The sequence below is a fragment of the Aythya ferina genome, assembly GCF_964211825.1.
Source record: "Aythya ferina genome assembly, chromosome: 1".
In the NCBI taxonomy this organism is placed as follows: Eukaryota; Metazoa; Chordata; class Aves; order Anseriformes; family Anatidae; genus Aythya; species Aythya ferina.
Window position 1 is genome coordinate 86,665,253 of NC_140296.1, and position 19,682 is coordinate 86,684,934.

Below are 19,682 nucleotides of genomic sequence, written 5' to 3' on the forward strand. Positions count from 1 at the left end.
AAGTCATATAAACCACTAGAATCTGAACTAGCTGTAACCTTGAAGAAATCACCTATTTAAAATCAATACTAATACCTTGGTGAAGATGTTCATACATACTAGCACCTGAAAGATTAACAGTACCAAAATAGGAATAAATATTATGTCCACCCTTAACGCAGTGGTACATGCTCTGCTCTTCACTGTCTCAACCCAGCCAGCAGCAAAAAGTAATTTCAGATATAAAATAACTAAAGCAATGACATGATGTGAAAAACAATTTAGGCAAAAGCAAAACCTAATAAAAATATTCTATACTTCTACTATAATTTTGCCCAGTGTTAAAAAAAAATAATGGTGACAAGTGGCTCCAATGGGTCAGCACACAATAAAAAGCAGGGGTGTCAACAAAGGCAGATCTGAACTACAGTTTCTTAGTGCCATCTGTGTTTGAATAAGCCTATTTGGCTGTTGTTCCCCACTGGAACCAGAGAGAAAAGACAGTTTCGGTGGAATTGCTTTCCATACCCTGGAATAAGTCCACACTGGAAATCTTACAGGTCAACAACCACAAAAATAAATCTACCTTCTCAGAATTAATAAAGGTATTATTCATAATAGAGCAATAGACATTATTAGTAATTAACTACCTTAACTCAGGTATCAACCTCAGCCATGTTTGAAGTACTAAGCACTCATGGAAATTATTGAACTCTACCATTACCGGTAATAAACAAAAGCATCTCATTCAGAGCTTTCAAAAACAAACAAAACAACGATCCCTCCCCCAAAAAATTAGCTTGTATAAGTTGTGCTGTAGAGAACAGAAGATGCATCCAGCATCTTCTGTTGTTTTTTTCTTTTAAGTTAAACTAAGGTTTCATTTTACTGGAATTGCAAAATAAGAGATCAAATATATAAAATGAAAACAAAAAGAAAGGAAAAAACATACTTTACTAATAAGATAAAATACAGAAAGTGGGAAATGGGTGTTGCAAGCATGGCATTTGGAGTAATTCCAGCAAATTTGTTTCTACTATGCATTATGTCAAGTGAACAAATGGAGTCTCAAAGATACAGACTTCATTTTAAACAGATAAAAATAATAGTTAAAAAAGAAGTGGACCTGTAAGATTCGTCGCCACAAGGTACTGTTGTTCTAAAGCTGATACTCATCAGATATGTAAATGATTGTCTCTTTTACAAATGAAGAATGTGCAGATATGCCTACTAAAATGATAATTCCAAGAGCTATTATTTCTTATCATTTGCAGGAGTTATTACTTTTTATAGTTTGCAGGACATATAACCTTTAGTGGTGGGGAAAGAACTCTACATTTTTTTAAATTGTCAGGGAATGTAACATAGAACAATTTGAAATTCAATTTGGGGTATTGGTGAAGATGCAATTTATGCTGCATGTTAAAGAACATGAACATACTGAGCATTTCCTTTTCACGACTTCCTTGCTTCCTTACTGTTTCCTTTCCTATGTACCTGTTTCAGGCATGTCTTAAAAACTGGTATCCTTTTGTCTACCTGCTTAATCTTAGATTTCCTCTGATTTCTCACCACTTGCATTTTAAAACATGCAAGAAAAGTGCATTTCTCACTCTGCTCTTTTCCAATCTAGTCTTCGTCTTGCCACTTCCCTCTGCCTTGGCCAGGAAGAGTCATGACCATTCACCTCTCATGCCACTGATTCTCATCCAGAAAGAAAACATTATCAGTTGACAATTTCTGACAGTTTATACAACACCATGTGTGGTCCAAATTCTGTTCATAGTTGAAACACAGATGCACAGAGAAGACAAAAATGCTGCTGTCAAATTGGCACATTTGGTAGCAATTTCCAGAGACCAAAGATTTACCAGGCAGACTGAATGGTCCTCTCTGTTTCTAGCATGACTTATAAAGTAGAGAGCGGAAGGCTTACACTGCCTGTACAGGAGCTGATCAGAAGCTGAGCAAGAATGAAGTAATAATGCTTGCAATAGCACGAACAGTCTGTAAAAAAATTCCACAGAGAACACTGGGGGAAGACAAAACAAGGCTATCACAGGACTAATAATGGTAACAAAAAATGACAACTAAGGTCAAATTCCTTTGTGCTGGCACTCTGCTAGTCCATCAGCTTTATTAATTTCCATTCAGTTGTTTGTTTTAAAGGACATGAAGCTTGATAAGAAGTCTATTGAGGGGAAAGGAAAGACATGCATTTGTTGCAATAGGCCCTTGGTGAGAACAATAATCAGTTTGCTAGAGTTTGTTAATTTATCTGCAGACTAATAGGATATAGATTTAAAGATGGACTTTCAGGGCACAAAGCATTAGCTTCTGTTGTTGTTGAAACAGAGACTAAAACTCCCTCATTACTTCTGAAAATCTCACCTTTTAGAAAAAGAACACATTTGTCTTAATCTTCTAGTGGAATAAGCACAAAAACTGACATCTTTGTTTTCTTTCACAAAAACTAGGCTTACTTCCTTAGCACCTGGCTCCTCCTGCCCCTCCTGTGGATGTAAAAAGAGTAAGAGTTCTCAGAAGTGTTTCTGTCCATATTAAGCTCCAATTATGATTCATATTGTTGCACGAAATTACTCTCCATTTAGAAGGCTGTGCTGTAAACTCTTTAATTATCTTTTCCCGTTGGGCTGCACTATAGCATGACAACTATTCTCATTTGCATGTCAAAGGAACATACAAAGTTTGAGTAAATACAAACAAAGCAGTGGAATTTAATTTCATTCAAGACCAAAATATAAACCAAAAATGAGAAAAGCCAATAAGAATGGAAGAAGCACCTGTCTAAGCAGTAAGAAATCATAGAATCATAGAATCATAGAATATCCTGAGTTGGAAGGGACCCTTAAGGATCATCAAGTCCAACTCTTGACACCGCACAGGTCTACCCAAAAGTTCAGACCATGTGCCTAAGTGCACAGTCCAATCTCTTCTTAAATTCAGACAGGCTCGGTGCAGTGACCACTTCCCTGGGGAGCCTGTTCCAGTGTGCAACCACCCTCTCTGTGAAGAACCCCCTCCTGACGTCCAGCCTAAATTTCCCCTGCCTCAGCTTAACCCCGTTCCCGCGGGTCCTGTCACTAGTGTTAATGGAGAAAAGGTCTCCTGCCTCTCGACACCCCCTTACGAGGAAGTTGTAGACTGCGATGAGGTCTCCCCTCAGCCTCCTCTTCTCCAGGCTGAACAGGCCCAGTGACCTCAGCCGTTCTTCGTACGTCTTCCCCTCAAGGCCTTTCACCATCTTCGTAGCCCTCCTCTGGACACTTTCCAACAGTTTCATGTCCTTTTTATACTGTGGTGCCCAGAACTGCATACAGTACTCGAGGTGAGGCCGCACCAGCGCAGAGTAGAGCGGGACAATCACCTCCCTTGACCTACTAGCGATGCCGTGCTTGATGCACCCCAGGACACAATTGGCCCTCCTGGCTGCCAGGGCACACTGCTGGCTCATATTCAACTTGCTGTCTACCACGACCCCCAGATCCCTCTCTTCTAGGCTGCTCTCCAGCGTCTCATCGCCCAGTCTGTACATGCAGCCAGGGTTTCCCCGTCCCAGGTGCAGGACCCGGCACTTGCTCTTATTGAACTTCATGCGGTTGGTGATCGCCCAGCTCTCCAACCTGTCCAGATCCCTCTGTAAGGCCTTTACGCCCTCATTCGAGTCCACAACTCCTCCAAGTTTGGTGTCATCAGCAAACTTGCTCAAAATACCCTCTATTCCTACATCCAGATCGTTTATAAAAATATTGAAAAGTACCGGCCCTAAAATGGAGCCTTGAGGGACCCCACTGGTGACCGCCCGCCAGCCTGACACAGCCCCATTTACCATAACCCTTTGGGCCCTGCCCGTTAGCCAATTGCTCACCCATCGTATGATGTTTTTATTTAGCTGTATGGTGGACATTTTGTCCAGTAGGATCCTATGGGAAACCGTGTCAAAAGCCTTGCTGAAGTCCAAAACAATCACATCAGCTGGTTTCCCTTGGTCCACCATACGGGTGATCTTATCATAAAAGGAAATCAGGTTAGTTAGGCAGGACCTACCCTTCACAAACCCATGCTGGCTGGGACCAATGACTGCTTTGTCCCCCAGGTGCGCCTCAGTAAGTTCGAGAACCAACTTCTCCATGATTTTACCAGGCACTGATGTGAGACTGACAGGCCTGTAATTGCTAGGGTCTTCCTTCTGACCCTTCTTGAAAATCGGCACAACATTTGCCAGCTTCCAGTCTACCGGGACCTCTCCAAATTCCAAGGATCGTTGAAAAATAATTGAAAGAGGTTCCGCGATGACGTCCGCCAGCTCTTTCAGCACCCGGGGATGAATCCCATCCGGACCCATGGACTTGTAGGGATCCAGGTGGAGTAGCAAATCCCACACATGTTCAGGGTCAGTTGGGAGTTTGTCATCCCCACCGTCCTGGTCCTCCAGCTCAGGGCACCCTGGGTCCCGAAGCCCATCATCGGCATTGAAGACAGAGGCAAAGAAGGCGTTAAGCGTCTCTGCTTTGCCTATGTCATCGTCTGTGAGGAGACCTTCCCTATCAAGGAGCGGCCCTATGTATTCTTTAGTTCTCATTTTTCCATTTACATATCTAAAAAAACCCTTTTTATTTTCTCTCACAGACACAGCCAGCTTCAACTCTAGCTGTGCTTTGGCCACACGAACTTTCTCCCTACAAACACGAACAGCATCCCTGTATTCTTTCCATGACGCCTGGCCCTCCTTCCAGTAGCGAAACACTCTCTGTTTCCGCCTAATCTCCATTAGAACGTTCCTGGTCAGCCACGCCGGCCTCCTGCCCCGCCTGCCTGACTTGCGACATTTAGGAATTGCCTGATCTTGTGCTTCTAGGAGGCATCGCTTAAAGAGTGACCAGCACTGGTGGACATCGAGGCCTTCAAGAGCAGTTTCCCAGGGGACCTTGCTGACTAGTTCCCTGAGCAGCCTGAAGTCTGCTTTCCCCATATCTAGGGATGAGGTTTTGGTGGCACTTTTCCTTCTGTCACCATAAATTTTGAACTCGACCACTTCATGGTCGCTATGACCGAGGCGGCCACCAATCACCACATCTCCCACCAGACCCTCTCTGTTTTCTAGCAACAGGTCTAGGAGGGCACCTTTCCTAGTTGGCTCCGTTAGCACCTGCACCAAGAAGTTATCATCTAGGTGCTTCATGAACCTCCTGGACTTACTCGTGTCAGCCGTGTGGCACTCCCAGTTAACGTCCGGCAAGTTGAAGTCCCCCATAAGGACAAGGGGAGTTAATCTCGAGGCCTCTCTTAGTTCTGTAAAGAAAAATTTATCGGCACTATCGTCCTGGCCAGGCGGTCTGTAATAGACTCCCACAACGACATCCCCTTTATTCGTTCGTCCCTTGATCCTTACCCAGAGGCCCTCAACTTTGCCATCGCCGACCTGAAGTTCCACACAGTCCAGCCCCTGCTTCACATACATCGCCACCCCACCACCTCGCCTACCCTGCCTGTCCCTCCTGAAGAGCCTGTAACCATCTATTGCAACACCCCAGTCACAGGACTCATCCCACCAGGTTTCGCTTATGCCGATGATGTCGTAGTTGCGGGACTGGGCCAGGACTTCTAGCTCATCCATTTTATTCCTCATACTGCGTGTGTTTGTGTAAAAGCATTTCAAGTGCGTCTCCTTACACTCAGCACCTTGTGAAATGATCTTTTAGATGTTTTATTTTCACTTCTCCTACTTAAATAATTAACTTGCTCTCAGTATTTGAGGCTAAAGGCGTTTTTGAGAAATGTCAGTGCTGTTATCCTCTAATTGTCTACAATGAAACCATTAACATTAGATAACAGCTAACAACCAAACCCACATAGCTGTAAGCCTAAAAAACATGAGTCTAACAAACATCAGCAAACCACTTGCTGGACATAAAACTTTTAAAAATACTGATTTAAGAACGCTTTTCTCTTACAGGTTATTTCTGTTTTTCTGTGTGGACACAGCAAATCTCCAGATCATCTCCTGCTTTTCTGGGATTAATAAAGGTTCTAGCCTAGATGTATCTATTAAAGTGACAGAAGTACTGAGTTCATACTCACACCAGTATGGAAAGTTTTAAGAAATGTGTTCCTTAAGTCACAAGGCTCCATAGATCTTTTTTAATAAAAGACTGATGCTACCCCTTCCAGAAATAACTCAAGAACACCTTTTTTTTTTTTTTTCCCAAATCATAAAGAGTTTCTCAAAAAAATAAAATAAAATATGATCATAAAGGTAGAAATGATCAATCATGACACAGTTTGGGTAGCACTGCTTTTTCAGCTCATCCTACCAGCTTTTTGAAAGCATTGCATATCCAAAACTATGCTGTCATAAAGTAAACTGAAAACATTTAGTGCCCTCAGTTGACTTCTCATCTTGGATCCATGTACTGCTGTCAGTACTGTACAAAAATTGCAGTGAGCTGAGTGGAGAACAAAATAAGGTGAAAACTAGGATGTAACCAAAATAGATGACTTTTAAGACCTATTTATAGGAGTTTGAGGTGGCATTTATGTCTTCTTATATTTTTTCCTATATGCAGCTGAAACATCATTTTTAGGGGCATTAGGAAGAAACAGATAATAGAACAATGTTATGTCATTGCTGATAAACTTGAAATTATATTCTGAACATCAATGTTTGTTTCAGAGAGTAGGTAGTTAGTAGACTGTCTTTCTGTATTGGGTTTACCTGGCAAGGTTTTGGTAGTGGGGGCTGCCTCTGTGAGAAGAGCCCAGCAGTTGCCCCATGTTAGGTAAGGGCCAGTTTCAACTGGCTACAAAGGGTCACGCCGCTGGCCAGAGCCGAGATAGGGAGCAATGATCATTGGTCCTCTGGGAAAGCAGAATTAAGGAAGGGAAAAAATGCTGTGCAACAGCAGCTGGGAGAGAGGAGTGGGAACGTGTGAGGGAACCAGCCCTGTAGCTCCCAAGGTCAGTGCAGAAGGAAGGCAGGAAGTGCTCCAGCCACGGGACAGAAGTTACCCTGTGGCAAGGCCCCTGGTGGAGCAGGCTGTCCCTCTGCAGCCCATGGGTCCCACACAGAGCAGATCTCCACGCTGCAGCCCATGAAGGAGCCCAAGTGGTGCAGGTGAATGTGGCCTGGAGGAGGCTGCGGCACATGGAGAGCCCCTGCAGGAGCTGCAGTCCATGGACAGGAGCCCATGCAGGAGCAGAGGGTGTGGGGGGACCTGTGATGGAGCAGTTTGCTCCTGGGGGATGGAGCCCATGGTATGGAGCCGTGTGGGAGCAGTGCTTGAAGAGCTGCTGCCTGTGGGCAGCCCCCACAGGCTCAATTCGGGAAGGACGGCATCCTGTGGGAGGGAGCAGGGGCAGGGAGTGACAGTGAAGGAGCGGCAGGGACAAAGCATTAGGGTCTGACCAAAGCCTCCATTTCCCTGTACCACTTGGGGGGAAGACAGAGTGTGGTTCAGGGGGATGTTGTTTTTAGTTTGTTCTGTTGTCATTTTTTGTTTTGTTTCTCAATTCTCTAGCTTGTTAGTAACAGGTAATAAATTTCTCTGATCTCCCTATGCTGAGTCTGTTTTGCCAGTGACAACAATTGCTGAGTGGTCTCCCTGTCCTTATCTCAACCCTGGAGTTCTTTCTTTCCATAATATTTTCTCCCCTTTTTTATTTGAGGAGGGGGAGTGAGAGAGCAGTTATGTTGGAGCTCATGATGGAGTTGGGTAAAACAACCACACTTTCAAATAAGTAAGCTTTTCCCTATCATAAAGCAATCATTTTCCCCCAAATAAATAAATAAATACACACACACACACGTATTTAGTTTTAGTCTTCAATATAGAAAAGCTAAGGGGTGATATTTAAACTAAAACATGTAACAGTAAATGCGTCAGACTACATTCAGAGCACCTAAACCTTGCCAGGGTAGGTGAACATCCTTTTGATAGTGTATTATTTTGTTAAAAATAATAGTAATAAGAAAAAAAAAGGCAAGAAAAACTTTAACCCTTTACTCTTCAAAATTTGCCACCATTACTCTGTTGGAGAACAGCTTTGGAGAAACATGGAGAGTTATACAGAGGAAGCAAGGCAAATTAATTTCATGAAAATGAATGGCTTTTTTTGGTACCTTTTGTCTGAAGAGAAAACGATTAGGGTCTAAGATCAAATTCTGACTTTTCAGAAGAGTCCTAGATTAAATGTTTTAAAACAAAGTATGTTTATCCTTCTATTCAAAAGAACAGTCAACAGGACTACATCAGCTCTTCAAACATGCTGATATAAAATTGCTTACTCCCTAACAATCTTGGATGCATTATTTAGGACTTCCAAGACTCACTTTCATTCAACGTGAATAGTTCTACTAACTGAATAAAACAACATAAATACTCATAGAATAAAAAACACGCAAAGATCTCAAAGACAGGTGTCACAAACACCTAAACTGAAATTTACTTTTTAAAATTATAAATAGAATCAATATAAATGTGTACTATTAACTTCTCTCACAGAAGAAAACAATTGCCCTACAATTGCAATGTTTTCCATCAGTCTTTGTAATTTTGAAACAGCATCTATTGTTAATCTGCTGTAAATGACAAGCTTTGGCACGACATATTGGTTGTAAAAAGCAGACACTGACATCTACTTTCTTGATACTGGCAAGATTGTTTCAAAAATGATCAAAAAAAATCCAATATGAAGAAAAAAAAAAAAAAGAATAGTGATTATACTGTGGTTTCTTTGTTAGAAAAAAAAATATTAAAAAAAAAATAAAATATAGATAGATAGATAGATTTACATGGGAAACTGACACTTGACCAATATCATCTTTATCTGAGGTATTTTTTTGCATAGGATTTCTTGTTCACATCCACACTAATACAGCTCTATAACCAGGACAACAACTGCAGACACAGACATATAAACAAGGTTCTCATAGTCACTTACATTTTTAATTTGGTTGTTTCACTTTTTAGTTTACTCAACTAAAGCATGTCTGCACAAAGAAAAATAATAGCTGTTCATGCATGTCCATGGAATTACATTGATTTTAGGAATGCAGACCAACCTTCAAAATAATAAAAGAATGGAAAGCAAGAGACTGGCTTGAAGAACCTAGAAGAAGGGTATGTTATTCTCCAAAGTATGTATGTATGCGTGTATATATATATATATATATATATATTCATTCTCCAATGTATTGTGAATTCATTCCTTCTCAAGTTTAGCAATCCAAGCTTAAATGAGCAAATGATAAGCTCTTGTCCTGGTTTCAGTTAGGGCAGAGTTAATTTTCTTCCTAGTAGCTGGTAGGGTGCTATGTTTTGGCTTAGGATGAGAAGAGTGCTGATAACACCCCGATGTTTTAATTGTTGCAGAGCAGTGCTTACACCAAGCCAAGGACGTCTCAGCTTCTTGCTCTGTCCTGCCAATGGGCAGGCTAGGGGTGCAGCAAGAGCTATGAGGGGACGGACCCAGGACAGCTGACCCAAACTAGCCAAAGGGGTATTCCATACCATCTGACATCATGCTAAACAATATATAGGGGTGGCTAGTTGGGGGAGGGGGGCCGGACTGCTTGGGGTTAGGCTGGGCATCGGTCAGCGGGTGGTGAGCAATTGCATTGTGCATCACTTGTTTGTACACATTATTATTAGTAGTACTATTATCATTATTATTGTTATCATATCATTATTATTGTTATCATTATTTTCCTGTCTTATTAAACTGTCTTTATCTCAACTCACAGGCTTCACGTTCCCATTTCTCTCCCCCATCCCAGAGAGGGAGGGAGGAGAGTGAGTGAACAGCTGTGTGGTGTTTAGCTGCCGGCCGGGTTAAACCACAACAGCTCTTCAAAGACGACTCCCCAGGTCTAGCTACTGAAGTCAATCGTGAGCCTTCAGTATAACTTAACACACTTCACACTGGCTGCTGCTGCATAACAGCACTTTTTCCTTACCCAGACTGCAATTCAACTATAATAGAAGTGTGATTTCTTCTACAAGTGGCATAAAGCAGAGTGATATTTAGGTACAGTACAGGTACAGGTACAGTATACAGCTCTCTGGTGGAATGGTCAACCTCCTTCTGTGTATTCAATAAAGTTATATTTACAAACATAATGTACAGATGAAGTTTGCATTCCAGCAATAGTATTTTTATAGCAAGCCACCACTGATGAGGAAAGCTTTGCTATTCACGAAGATGAAAACTAAGTTATGAGGTCTTTTTTTTACATTTATAATTACTGTTATATTATGCCTTATTACATAGGAAACAGATGGGCATCCTACTTTTGTGATGTTTATGCCTTTTGCTCATTTGGCCCTTTGTATTCTATATTGTCCACCTAGCATGTAAAATCAAGATGTTTGTACAACTGGATGCATTAGAGATTTAACAACTATTCTTAGAAAAATATGGGTGTTGGTATCTCAGATTTATCAAACCGGTCGTCTAAAAGCTCAGCTGCTTGCCACTCCTCTCTAATACCCTACAACTTAAACTAATAACAGAAACAGAAAGATAATCTTATGTATAAATTAAAAAAAAAATAAAAATAAAAATAAAAACTTGATTATTCACTGCCCATGTCCTGCAGTGAGGAAAAAAATTTACTTTTTATATTGTAACTGACATGTGCATCCTGTCTCATCTCAGGAGCCAAAGAAAGCATCTTGAACAGTAAAAGCTGGTAACATTTGGCATACAGCCTGAAATTCCATTGACCTTGAGTATAGAAAGTGGGGGGAGATGCAAATGTTTGAAAAAAGTGCCTGTTACACAGTGCTGGGTTGGAGACCTAAACAGTTCCCAGAGAATGTACGCAATGAATGAATGCAATGCCATAAAATATGCTCTACTTAAGAAAGATTTAAACCCTTTTTTAGATTAACATTATTAAAGTTAGTGAAATTTAAGCACATTTTGTAGATTCCCAAGAAATAAATTATTTTAAGCAAGTTTTTATATTTATATGATCATTCACATAAAATATGAGTGTTTACAAAAGGAAGAAGTAACATAATAGTACCATAACGCATTTTTCTATATAGAGAATTTATAATAGTTGCTTCCTTCATTGTATCTTTCTCTCTTGAGAACATTTTAGTTCAACTGTTATATTTATTTTTGTTAATACAAGCAATACAGATTGCTTTCTCTTTAAATTACCTATGCTTTATAATATAGTTATTCCTTAGAAAGTTGACGCTTCTAAAGAGAAGAGACCTGTTTACAAGTCATTCTGGCTTTTTCCAGCTGATCAGCTTATGTGCCTTTAGTGTATCTTTGCGGTATCACCAACAAACAAAAAATAATAAAAAAGACTGGTGAGTGAAAAGTGAAACGACCATCAAACACTCACGAACTTGGCTATTAAAGGAGTTAGAATGCTATTTGTTATAGTTCAATGTTATAAAACAGAACAGTAAGGCAAAGGGTAAATACACAGCAATCAGCTGCAAATCTATTTAAACAAAACAAAACACAAGCTGGCAGATGTTGCCTTAATGCCTAAAGTACTTGCTTTGGCTGAACTATTGCCAACAGGCAAAGTGCGATATTACTGCTGCTTGCCTGCCTGTTGTTTTACTAATCTGCTTCATGGGAAGGAGTGTTCACATTTTTTACACCGTCACACATTTTTGATATTAAAGGCTGGTTGGAGAAAAAAACATTTCAAAACAATGTGAAAAACTCTTATTTTTTTCTTTAAAAAAGAAAATAAGCACAAAAATAATTAGCCCATTTGAATTGAGAATACGGAGAGATGAAATAAAACTCTTTAATGGTATATTTCCTCTTGGCACTCAAGACATGTATAAGCTGCGATAAAACTATTTCTAAAAACTGGAGAAATGGCCAAAACCATTTGGAATTTATTTCTACATCACTATCAGGTCACCAGAGCATTACTTGTTCGTGGCCTAGATGAAAGTAACAGTCATGGACATATCTGCAATCATTGCCTAGCTCAGTGGAGAACTACCTTTTCTTGTAGCCTGCAATAGATAGTTCAGATGCCTCCTTTCTACTCAGAGTAAATGTACTCTGTAAAAACAATATACTCTGTTGAAAAACAAACAAACAAACAAAACCATCAAGATACAATTTGTTTTGCTCCGTAGAACAACTTGACAGCTTAAGTGTAAAGGGCAAGGAAAAATAAACAAGACCAAAAACGGCACCACGAAAACAAGCAAACAAAAGAACAGGACAACATAACAAAATACAATCTTTACATTAGCACTTAAGCCATCCAAAGGCCCACAGACTCCGTCTTCTCTTTGCAGAGTTGCTCAACAAAAGAAATCTCTAGGATGTTCTTTCAAGACCTCACTCCATAAGTTCTGCATGAGCAAAAGGCTCGGCTATGTTATATACGGAGTGGTAATTCGTGTCGAGAAAATGGTTGATATTAATAAAGAAGGGGAAATTTGGGAATGTGGCCATGGGTGTTGGAAAGCCCGGTGGTTGAGATAACATTAGACTCTTAACGACGAGGCCATCAGGAATATAAAAGAGTTTAGAAGGAACAAAGAAGGGTGATTCAGGAGACTCCATGCAGTCTCCGGTTGGTTTCTTGTTCTCCACTTAAGGCATGGATGTTTCTGGGTGTTTGCTGTTGTCCTTACATTCAAAGTTGTTTGAGCAATGAAAAGTTGTTTTGAAAAGAACTGCTGTGGAGAGAAGGGTATAAGAGAGGAGCCTGCCCTCAAGAAAGAAGAAAAAGAAAAAAAAAGAAAGGCAACACGATGTGATGAAGTTATGATCAATAAGGAAGAAGGAAAAAGAAGTGAAGAGGAACAGGCTGGCAGAATGGAGACCAGGACGGGAACAGGCACTTTGATTGCCTCATGAAGATAGGTTCGGCCAAACTCAGCAAACTGCTCAGAGAAGCTCGTACAGAAAGTCGCTGGAAATAGGCGCACTGGAGCTGGAGAGAAGCTCGAGCTGAGAGAAGCGGACCTGTGCACACAACTGCCTCTCGCTGGTAAGCAGTTGCGCGTTATGGGGAATCGTTCGTCCTTAGGAACAAAGACCGTCCTGGTAACCTTACAGCTTATTCTCCTTATTAACAATTGGACAGTTTATGAGCCTCAAATGTGGGCCCAAACTGAGGTCAAGGTGTGGGACTCTGCAACTAAAAATGACAAGGTTGCAGTGGGATTGCTCGGCACCTGGCAAGCAATCTCTGAGGCCTTAAAGAGCCATGTGGAGCCACAATCACAAACGTGTGGCTTGCCAGATAGTGAGGGAGCTGCGGGCTCTTTTACTGATCCGACTGCTACGCCGTGGGCCCCTCTGCTGTTACAGCCACCGAAGGCTTTTGCTGTTACGCCCCCTGCTGACCTGAACGTGCCTTTTGACCCAGGCCTATTGGCCTTCACAAGGAGATGGATATGCTTTTCTTCGATCTGGGAAGAACGGGATACATAAGGCCTGAAGACCGAGTTGCTTGACAACTTAAAGCGAGACACATCGCTCAAAAGGAATGGAAAATGAAGACTTGTTAGTAATCAAGAAAATGAATGGAAAATGGAGACTGTTACATCATGGAACTTAAAGGATTGTTTGTTACCTTTTCTGATTGTACGTATATATAGACATACTAGGGTTTAGTATGTAAAAGCCATGTTCTGTATATTTGGAATGTTTGATGTTCATGTGTGCGTGTTGGCGGAGTGTAGACTCCCTGCACACTCAGAACTGTTTACTTGCCGTTTATACCTTTTAGAAATATTTCTTTTATAAATATTACAAAATTCAGATTGAGTTGAGACCTCATTTATAACAGCTACTACTTGGAAATACTTCCCCAAAAAACTACAAGTGAGGAAGAGTTCAAGCTTTTTGGTAACCTCCATTAAACTCATAGATTGACATGGGTTCGAAGAGACCTTCAGGGATGCCACCCACCAGGTCAGGTTGCTCAAAGCCCCTTGAACTCAGGCCTTGAACACTTCCAGGGTAAGGTGTAAGTACACATTTATCAGTTTTTCACAAGAGACAGACTTGATACAACATGATCACGTTTAACAAAATGATACAGCCCTCAGAGAAGCTTAACTACTGTTTGCAACATGCTTATTTTTCACATTCCCAAATCACAGGAAGTCTTGCAAATATTACATACAAAATATTAAAGTATTAGAAAGGTAGCAGCAAAGCCATGCAGGCAAATAGTATGAAAATGTAGTTTTACAGTTATCTGCACAAGCTTAATCTTGTCCTCCTGTTCTTCTAAAGATGAAATATCAACTCAGTCACCTAAGCATCTTTTTTTTTTTTTTTTTTTTTTTTTTGGGGGGGTGGGGGGGGAGGGGAGCAGGGGACATAAAGCATCTACTATAGTAAATCATCAGACACTTGAACTGTGAACAATTCTGCAGGTTTTATAGAAGCCTGTAGAAGCTTGCAAGGACTTTCTTGAAGAATTGTAATCTCTGTTAGCCTATTGCTCAGCTGCTTACATGCAACAATGGCAATTAGCACATTTAGACAGTATTAGACACACCTGCATCTCTGCTTGAACCATTAACATACTTAAAAGATGTACTCTTAGCTATAATTGATACCTGAGTATCTACAGCAGCCACACGTAGAGTTGGACTTTACAAAGATATTTTACCAAATGGTGGCTGTAGTTCTACATAAAGACAAAAGCAAGTTATGTGAGTTCTCCAGTCTAAGCATTCTAACCTGCTTGCATTGCCTACTCATGGGGAATAATTTTGAGCATTAGACATACAACACTTCTTATCCAGGAAGGGTGAGAAACCCTCCAGCCAGTTTCTCAGATTGCAGATAGTAAAACCAATAAGGCTAAAATGGCTACTGCTATGTAACAACAGAAATGCAAGCAAATACTCATTGAATGTTTTCACTAATTTTCTGGTTTAGTTCTTTATAAAAAAAAAAATAAAAATAAAAATTCCAAATTATTATTATGTGGATTTTTTTCAGTGGACATCAGTAGCATCTCTTATTTAAACAGGTTCTTAAGTCAGTGGCAAGTCTGATTCCGGGAAAATGGTGTCAAAATGACTCATTCATATGAATATTGACTTCATAAAAATTAAACGAAGAGCAGGAATAAATTTTAGTAGTCATCATTGGTTTAACTAACTTTTATTATGCAAGATCTTCTACATTTATTTTATATTTAACTAAACAAACTTTCCTGACCTTGTTCATAAGCTTTAATTAAAAACATGTTAAAAACTAATTCAGTTCTAGTTTCAGTTGTAGGCTATAAAACTTAATCCAATATACTAAACTGATTAAAAAAACTTAGATTTAATTTTTATGTATCTCATCTAGTGTACAATGATATAAAACTCTTTTACTACTACAAAGAAAGTCATTTTTATTCTGTAAAGTGCTCTGATTTTATAGATTGCATATTGGATGATTCACAATTTGGAGACAAGCTGCAAAAATTGCTTTTAGTAAGGAATTGGTATCTAAACGAAACACTGCAAGACTGTGAAATGCAATCAAGAATGTGATCAAGGATCAAATAAAAACTTTCTTGACTATAGATTTGCTTCAAAGCTACAGGATAACATTTCTACCTCAAGACTGCTTCCTATCATTTTCAGTCTGTCATTTTCAGATTCAATTTATGACTCCAGCAAAATCACTATAGTGACTGTGATGTGAAGATAGTATACCAAATATGATACACTTCATTTTAAATAGTTAAAATATATCACCTATCAACTAAAGTTAGCTGGCAACTGCTTACAGCTGAGGGAAATTGGCAGGAGGCAAAATGTTATATGAGCAAATTAAATGGCATTCCAAAGACACAGGCCTACAAAATATGACAGTCATTTTGCTTTACCTTTTTCATTATAACCATCTCGTTTTCAAATTTTTTATCCTCTGTGATCTCCAACCAAAGCTAGACAATGAAGTTTAACAACAAACCTAATAGTAGAATTTATATCCTACCTCTTATTAATGGTAGCCCATGTTGTATTAATGTTATCTGTCATCAATTTTACTTTGCTGGTGTCATCTGCTGAATAATCACGCAGAAGCTTCAGTGCCATGTCATTCACCACATCTACATTTATTTGCCATTGTCGTATTTCTTTTGAAAATTGCTGAAGTGAAAAAAAAAAAAAAAAAAGAATAAATAACAGTTTGTCATAAAATGATTACACACATACTATGTTTATTAGAAAAGGAGATGGACAAGTTATACCATCAATATGAAAAAAGAACAGAGGAAGGACTTCTTACTGGTCAAAGTCTTTCTAAATGTTTGAATTTTTTATAGGTATAAGACTGTAAGACTACGGCTAATCTCTGAAGAGATTAAGCATCTGAATCCTAAAAGCCAAAAAAAACATGGTAGCTCAAATTGATAAATAGCGAATGTTGATTGTTCTTTTCTGGGACATAAATAGATGGATGCATTATTACATGTATATCTTCTATTTTTGATGTTGGATTATACCAAGATAGAAAATACAATGAAATACTATGTTCTATCTAATTTTCTTTTTTATCATGTGAAATTATACTAAGGTATGGATGAATAATGCCTGGGCTTTCACTTTTTTATTTTTCTTAATTCTCTTACCAAATTGTTTATGTAATTAGTGCCACCTACTGGAACAGCACTAAATCTGCAGTACAGCAAAATTCTGGTACACCTATCTATATCTTTATAATGCTAATTTATTATTATTACTAGTAGGTAAGCTTTTTATATCTTGAACATTCCTTCCTTTCCTCTGCCCTGGCCCCACCTGGGCCAGCTGCCTTACTACAGCAGCAAGCCAGGAAATCTGGAATACTCATTCAGCCAGAAACCAGACCCCATGCATCTCTCCCAGTAGTCTTTTTCCTCAGAGAAAATTTCCATATAAATGCACTGAAGCTGCATATTCAATCCATAATGTGTAACAACAAAATGAAAGAGCAAAGATCGATGGTCAACTTGTAGTTTTGTACTAGGCAAAGACTGCAACTAGGCAATCAATGGGACAACGCAAATGGAAAAAAAAAAAAAAAAGGTTGAATTTGCCAATAGAAACACTAAATTGTATGTAAACATTAGAAGCTATCTAGCAAACAAACAAATAATAAACAAACAAACAGTAAGGCCTGACTTTATTGGTGTGCTTTAACACTTGAAATTTGGAAATCTCTGTGAAGAAAAATGCTTTTCCCTCTCATTCTCCCAAAGTGGTATTCCTCTTGAAATCCTGTTTTTATTCAGACAATGAATCCTCCACACAAAGCTGAACTAAAACATGCAATCCCTGATTAAACAGTCTAAATAAAAATGAGTACATTTGGAACATTTTGTGTGCTTATATTTTCATCTCAGAAAGCCTTAAGTTGATTTTAGCTAAGACTGGGACAGCAAGGGATCTGATTTTTACTAATCCAACATTAGGAGGAGCCTACTAGCTCTTTGAGAACCATCTGAACGTTATGGTTAATTGCAGTTAAGCTGAAACTGCCTAAACAGTTCTGTTACTCCTTCATGTTAAGTATGGAGGTACAGCCAGGAGAACTGATAATTGTATAGAAAATCACTAGCACTCCTTTGAAGAAGATAAAGGCAGGTGGTTGTTTTGAATACAGTTTCTTATCTCAGCACCTTCCCTGGCAGAATTATATATACTAAATATATAATTGCTAATATTTACATAATAAAATCTATAAAATCAAAAATAAATAAAACCTACAGAAATCATCATTTCAGGTTTGTAGAGTTTTTATAGCATGCATATTCTACAGTAAGGTCTATCCATCTTTAATTCACATTATGTATGCACACAGCTACGTTTTTCTAGCTAAAATATTTCATCAGACTGTTTGCTGCATTATATAGAAAAGTTATCACAACATTTTGTCTGTATTGTAAACTAATAGCCTGTAAATTTTACTTTGAAAATAAGTTCTTTTTGCCCAGTTCCATGTAATGTTAATGACCTTATAAAACCCTCCAAAGCCAGCTTTATAATAAAAATACATAAAGATCCATCACAAGGCTATTTCCAAAAGTGTTGATTCTCACCATTAACTTCAACATTAATCCATTAACTTCCTGACATTACAACACTAGATCATCAATCAGGAAAAAAAAAAAAGATGAATATAGAGAGTTTTGTCGACAGAAACAATTTTTATTTTTTACTTTACCGGAAATTGGTATGCAATTTTTCACCAACTTTAAAGAGTGCATGCCTTGTTTCAACTCTGCTCTTTGTACAGACACTGAGGACAAAGTGTTGTGGTAAATGTTTTAACTGTCCACCAGACACCCATTAACTCTAATCTTATATGACTGTAATGATTTTTTTAATGATTAAATTGGTGGCTTTTTTTTTTATATTATTATTCCTCCTTATTATATTTTTAGCTCTCATTTATTCATTTATCTCTAAGCTACTCGGGAGCGTTTGATTTTTTTGCTGGGTGGGGTGAGGTGTGGTGTTAGGTAGGGGGAAATGCTTCATTATCTTAGTTTCATTTCCACATTTTTATAAGCTTTATCTTTGTTTTGTCTGTGTCATCACTGGAATTTGCTGAGTTTATTAAAAGGCTTAAAGAATTAAGGCTATGCATTTATCATTTTACTTAAGTATAAATTTAATTTTTAATTAGAAGGCACTAGTTGATGTTCTTATGAAGAAAGTCTGTATAATTAAGGATCCTTGATTAAAAACAAGGAATGAAATTAGAGATGGGAATCCTCTACCCCAGGATTGCCCAGTGGAACAAAACAAACTATGCAGAGAAGTTCAAGTATTGCAGTATGTATGTACAGGAATGTCCAGCTTCGAGCATGTAAATTCCCATACCACACCAGTTAATATATTACAAATCTGGAAAATGAAGCTGTCTTCTTGTCCTTTTACAATATATTTATAGCACATTTTATTTATATACTTAAATTATTTTTATTCCATTAAGGACTTCTATTTCAGTGTCTGCATCATACTGATAACATTACCTTGATTGTTAATAGTTTTACTGAAATGAAAGCAGTTTCCTGTCAACCCTGGAATAATAAAAATCGACAGGATGCTGAGACTGTATTTCAACCTATATTGGTGTACATAAAGTGCTAAAAGAGTGCCCAGTAACATTTCAAGGAAAGGTTAAATTAGCTAGAGTTAACCTTCTAGTCCCTTCATCCCCTGTCCACCAAAACAGAAAAGGATGAGGGATAAACAAGGCATAAACATGGGCTATGCCAGTGGAAGGCTGCTTGGTGTCTGAGTCTCAGCAGAGGATGTCACCAGGCTGCTCCTCAGTTTCTTATTTAGGCAACCAGGAAGAAGGTGGTCAGTGAAGGAAAGAAAGGAAACCTCATCTCCATCCGTCTTCTGCTTCACTTTGGCCATCCTAGCTAAAATGATTCACAGAGAAAAGAAGTCTCTCAGTCTCTCACAGCTCTTACGAAAACAAAGCACCAAGGAGAGTGCTAGCAATCCTAGCAGGGTGGTATTTAAAAAACAAAACAAAACAAAACAAAATTAAGCTCAGTATTATATTAAGAAGAATAAACCAGTTTTCCACTAGCTTATGTTCAGATTATTTGGGGACTGAAGAGTTGAAGTGTGCTATGTGTACATATATAACCTTCAGCCTGCTGAGTTAACCATCTGCAGTTATCACTGAATAAACAATAATAAACTTAATTTTTAATG

The 19,682-nt window shown here is 38.8% G+C and overlaps 1 protein-coding gene across 13 annotated transcripts in view; it reads right to left on the reverse strand.

The window, feature by feature from the left end:
* The window catches only part of DMD (dystrophin), a 1,246,037-nt gene that overhangs the window by 265,320 nt on the left and 961,035 nt on the right, over positions 1 to 19,682 (reverse strand). For all 13 annotated transcript variants that reach the window (XM_084515490.1, XM_084515483.1, XM_084515486.1 and 10 more), the window contains one exon: positions 15,958 to 16,112. In XM_084515490.1, the coding sequence (XP_084371616.1) occupies positions 15,958 to 16,112 (155 nt within the window). The remainder of the gene's footprint in view (positions 1 to 15,957; positions 16,113 to 19,682) is intronic.